The 5,701-nt window shown below is 44.1% G+C and overlaps 1 gene segment (V, D, J or C); it reads left to right on the plus strand.

Moving 5' to 3' along the window:
* Nucleotides 1–3,806: 3,806 nt before the first annotated feature.
* Nucleotides 3,807–4,561, plus strand: LOC144236675 (T cell receptor alpha variable 38-1-like). The segment is given in 2 exon segments: nucleotides 3,807–3,910; nucleotides 4,137–4,561. Coding segments are annotated over 2 exon segments (357 nt in total).
* The last annotated feature ends 1,140 nt before the right edge of the window (nucleotides 4,562–5,701 follow it).

The following is a 5,701-nucleotide window of genomic DNA, read 5'->3' on the forward strand; positions in this document are numbered from 1 at the left end:
AGGTCCTGTTTCTCTCCATACTTCCCTTGAGCTATGAACAGGCTAATAATGACCCTTACTCATAAAAGATTGACCTTTACATGTACAGTTCTGTTTCTACTGTTGCGTTAGTCCAAGATGTTCATACAGCTCAACATGTAAATCAACTAACCAAAAATGTCTTTCATGCCCTAGCTATTCAAGAAATCATAAAAGCAGACACAAAGGTAAATGCACTCGAAGAGGCTACTCTATGTATTGGAAATGAGCTAAACTCTTTAAAGGTATGGTTGACTCTCTGGTGCAATAAAGCATATAACTGGAAAATCAAGTCTTGCCCGGAGACAAAGAGCCTAACTTAGAGAGAAGGAACAGATAAGGGCAGAAGATAAGTTACTACACACACCTTTGCTAACTGACGGTGTACAGCAGCCCCTTCCCTAAGGCCTACATTCCACAAACACCTTCCCTTACCCTGGAAGCTGTGATGAGGATGGATAAGAGTATCTACAAACCTATGACTTAATCTTAGCGTTATTAAAATGTGAACACCTTGTTATTTTCTTAGTTACTCAACCTCACTATAATTGGAGCAGTTCTGTAAGAAGACTTCTGTAAAACCTGTTTCTGTACATTTTCCAAAAACACCTTCTCACAAAGAGCTATCCATTGTAAAAATTCCATTTCCTGATGCCATGTTAACATTTGACCTATAAATAAAGACACCAAAACCGACAGGATGGAGATCCTGCCTGGTGATCAGAAACGATCTTGGGGCTCTCTCACTCTCTCTCTCGCCGACACTGTCCATCCTTCAGGGACCCCTGGACCTGCCGGAGCTGGCCTCTGACAAATGATCACCTAAAGTTTTAGCTAAAGCACCAGTTTAGGGATAGTGCTCTGAGAGATTGGAGAACTATTCTTTATGATGCTATGTTCCTACTGTATAAAATACACGGACCTGGGAGCCAAGGGGTGGACGTAGGGCTATCTCCCCATCGACTCTCACCTTCAGCGACTCCCTTGGATGTCCTCACACTGTTCTGGACTGGAGGTCTCAGTTCCCCTTGAAGGGAAAGGAAAGGAGGGCACTGCTACTCGGGAAACACAGAGGTTTTCACCTAACCTGATGTTACATAGCTCACCTGGTCATTTGGAGGTCCTCATGCCAGAAGACCAGAAGGCCAAGAAGGGAGTCACAACACTGGCAGGGGCAATCAATTGTGATTATCATGAGGATAAAAGGTGATTGCTACCTCATGGGCACTGGGAAAATATGGCTAAATTTCCGGGGATCCACTGGGATGGCTTTTAGTGTTTTTGCGGCAGTGATTACTGTAAAAAGGCAAGTGTAACAACTATGGCCTGACGAAGGAAGAATACTCAGGGGCTTAGACCCCTCAGGGATAAAGATCTTGGTTATCTCACAGAGACAGAAACTTAGACCAATAGATGGATTAGTCAGCGGTTGAGAGGATCAAGAATGAGTGGTATAGAAAGTAGATGGAGAGAGATAGTATATGTGAATTACAGCCATGAAATCAACTATTGCAATTACAATTTGTCTCACTAATCCTTTTATTAATCTTTTTTTAAGTACTAGTGATCTGGGTAGATTTGACACAGAGCATAAGTGGATACCAGCAGTGCAAGGGATGGGCCGTACAGCGGCTATTGGTGTTCTATTAATAAATCCTTGACAGTCACGTCTACATACTGAAAACCCCAGCAACCGTAAGGACTACTTTCAGGCCATGGGAACACATGTGGCCAGTGTACAGGGCTAGCCAGATGTGCTGGAGAGTTAATACCCCCAAAGCAGCCCTTACTCAGTGATGAACAATGAGTTTACGGGTGAATTCTTCAGCTCCTTCATGCTTCACTTGGAATAACTCCAAAGGGTATGCAATGCTGTCTCCCAGAGTTACCAGCTAGATTAAGCTCCAACTGCCAATGGTATGAATTGGCCTGTTGACAACATCCTGTATTGGCTTCCTTCCCTCTCCTGATTCACTTCCTACCAACGTTTCCTGGAATGACCTGCAAATAAACTACTTACACACAAATCCTTGTATTGGAATGGACTTTCAGAGATCTCAAACCAAGATACAGGAATTCAAATCATAGCACAAAGATGGAGATAATCTAGAAGAAATAATGGTGCTCCTTCTTCCATTGCTATCAAACTGGGTTTGGTGGAATGCGGAATTTTCATAGCCTCATTCAGGACTGGTCACAACTGTCATGACTCCCTGCACATCTCTCTGGTGGAGAGACTCAACCACCTACTTCTGGGTCACAGAGAACCCCTGCTTCTCAGACACGACCTTGTCTGCGACAAGACCCTATTTTTTTTTACTCCCAGCTTGAGGACTCCAACTCTGGAATTACATAAGTATCTCTGTCACTATGTCTGGAAAAGCAAAATTTTAATGTATTTTTTAAAACATTCTTTGTTCAATAACACTTCCCCAAGATGGAATAAGAGTCCCCAAGATGGAATAAGAGTCAGGAAAACAATTCTTCATATGAGTTGAGTGAGCAACTTAATGCTGGTGAGAACTCCCACCATAGTTGTTTTAGTTTCCTGATGCAGCACAGACAAGGACTTTTTTTTTTTTTTAAAGAATCCATGGAAAATATGAACGTAGTTAGACACACCATGTTCCACTTCTGAATCTAGTCAGTGCTCTTTCCAGTTACAAACATCCATCTTTAGGGGCATCTGCGTGGCTCAATGGGCTAAGTGTCCAACTCTTGATTTTGGCTCAGGTCATGATCTCACCATTCATGAGCTTAAACCCCACATTAGGCTCTGCACTGTCAATTCAGAGCCTGCTTGGGATTCTCTCTCTCTCTTCTTTTGCCCTCACCCCCACTGTATGTGTGTATGCATGTGTGTGTACACTCTATCTCTCTCAGAAAATATATTTGGGGTGCCTGCGTGGCTCAGTCGGTTAAGTATTGGACTTCAGCTGAGGTCATGATCTCATGGTTTGTGGGTTCAAGCCCTGCGTCAAGCTCTGTGCTGACAGCTCGGAGCCTGGAGCCTGCTTCAGATTCTGTCTCCCTCTCTCTCTACCCCTCCCCTGCTTACATTCTCTCTTTCTCCCTCCCTCTCAAAAATAAATAAAAACATTGAAAAAAATATTTAAATCTATCTTTATCTCATTCGGTATGTTGAGAAAATGTAGAAATGTAAAAAAATGGAATACATTAATATAACAGGTATATTCCTATCATGCATAACTAATTGTTGATACTTTCGTATTTGTTTTGTCATTTTTATTTTTGTTTTATTTTTTAATGTTTTATTTATTTTTGAGACAGAGCACGAGCAGGGGAGGGGCAGAGAGAGAGGGGGACAGAGGATCAGAAGCGGGTCTGTGCGGACAGAGGACCTCGATCCCATGAACAGTAAGATCATGACCTGAACCAAAGTCAGACGCTTAACTGACTGAACCACCCAGGCACCCCTATCATTTTTATTTTTGAAGGAAAAAAAAAAAGAAAAATAAGAGCCTGCTGTTGTCAGAAAGGAAACCGGCCACTTCCGCCCACCGCCCAAGGTCCGGCTCTCCTCTCCAAGATTGGGGCGTATCAAAAATAAATTTGCCGGCTCCCTTTCTCCTTTATTTTCATCCCAGAATAGGACTCAGAAAACATTTCACATTTTCACATTTTCATTTGAAATTGTATAACCAAAGGCCTATTTTCTGAAAGGGAGACCAAAAGTCTTAGGAAAACTTTTCTCAGTGAGACATAATCAGCCACCCACCTGTCAGATCATTTCCTGCTCTGAAGCAGAAGTGCCCCGGAGCACAGAGGAGAACCCAGACGAGAGCGAGAGCCTCTTTTCACCTGCAAGGGAGAGCGGTCAGCATGCTGCTGCTCGGCTTACTGTGGGCAGTCATGCTGTCCACCCATGTCGGTAAGAAGGTGGGGGTCTTCATGTACGGTGTTATCCAATGGGGCTGTGAACCAGAGATTAATAGTGTAGGAACTGCATCACCTCAGAGCCCAGCTATGGGGAGGCGGAAAGCTGATATGTGCTGCCTGGGGTTTGGATCCAGAGGAAAGGTGGTTGGGGATGGGATCAGCTTGTGAGTCCACCTGCCTTATCTCTCTGGTGTGACACCTTCTCCTCTTTCCCACAGGATCCAGCACAGCCCAGACGGTCACTCAGACTCAACCACAAATGTCCGTGCAGGAGGCAGACACTGTGACCCTGGACTGCACGTTTGACACTAGTGACAGTAATTATTATTTGTTCTGGTACAAACAGCCTCCCAGCGGAGAGATGGTTCTCATTATTCGCCAAGAAGCTTATAAGCAAGAGAATGCAACAAATGATCGCTTCTCTGTGAACTTCCAGAGGGCAGACAAATCCTTCAGTCTCAGGATCTCAGACTCCCGGCTGGAGGATGCTGCGATGTATTTCTGTGCTCTCAGGGAGGCACAGTGACAGGAGCAACCGGGAGAAGCTTACAGAAACCTCAGACCTCAGCATCTGTGCAGAGGTCGGGGGTGGGAGGAGTGGCTAGGGCACCAGGAATATAGAAAATCTTTGACTTCTCTTGGAATAAAAGCTCCTTCTGTGTGAATATAAGAAACACAGAGAGACGGGTATCTGTATACTACAATCCTTAAAATAACAGTAAAAATAATGACATATATGGTGTTTTCCAGTTTTACAAAGTTATCTTCATACATTCTGTCACACGTAACCCTTATCGCTTTGTCTGGTATATGTGACAGATCAGACTTCCTAAGAATGTCCTCTGCCCGGCAAATCTTTATGATTTGCCTGGCAGCTCATACTTCCAAAATTGATAATGTTTTCCATTTTGCTAGTTGGTGTTTCTTTTTATTGTCCATCCATGTCCAAAACTGAATCTCTCTGAACAAGGTACCCATTTTAGAATACAGTGGGCGTGGGGCGCCTGGGTGGCTTAATCGTTTAAGCGTCCGACTTTCGCTTAGGTCATGATCTCGCGGTTCGTGGGTTCAAGCCCCGTGTCAGGTTCTGTGCTGACTGCCAGCTCAGAGCCTGGAGCCTGTTTCAGTCTGTGACTCCCTCTCTCTCTGCCCCTCTGCTGCTCACGCTGTCTCTCTCTCTATCTCCTAGAAATAAATAAAAAACATTAAAAAAAAAAAAGAATACAGTGGGCGTGACAGCTGAAAGCATGACCAAGGAAAGGGTCCACTGGCCCTTCCATAGACCTAAAAGTTGACCTAGACCCATGGTACCTAGGTCAGATGACTTAGAAGAAGGATGGAATGGCTTATTAAAGGCTCAGTTAAGAAGCCAGCTCAATGGCATCACCCTTTGCGGTTGGAATGCTATGTTCCTGGAAGTGGTAGTATTCATTAAACCAATGGCTGATATATGGTGCTCTGTCACCCTAGTTAAAATATGCAAATTTAGAAATGAAGAACTGGAAGTATACTAGACTCTTCTACTATCACTCCTTGTAACTCATTTCCAGAATTTGTGTTGCCCTTTTCTACAGCCTTAGGCTCTGCTGGATTAAAGGTCCTAGGACCCAGAGGAAGAATGCTTCCACCAGAGACTTCAGGGAGAGTTCCACTGAACTTGCCTCTCTGACTGCCGCCTATGCCATTTCGAACTCCTTGTGCCAATTGTCCAGTAGGCAAAGAAAGGAGGAATGACTGACTCTGATTATCATGGAGCATTGGGTTATTACACAGTGAGGGCAAA

This window comes from Crocuta crocuta, unplaced genomic scaffold, assembly GCF_008692635.1.
Source record: "Crocuta crocuta isolate KB4526 unplaced genomic scaffold, BGI_CrCroc_1.0 scaffold175, whole genome shotgun sequence".
Classification (NCBI taxonomy): domain Eukaryota; kingdom Metazoa; phylum Chordata; class Mammalia; order Carnivora; family Hyaenidae; genus Crocuta; species Crocuta crocuta.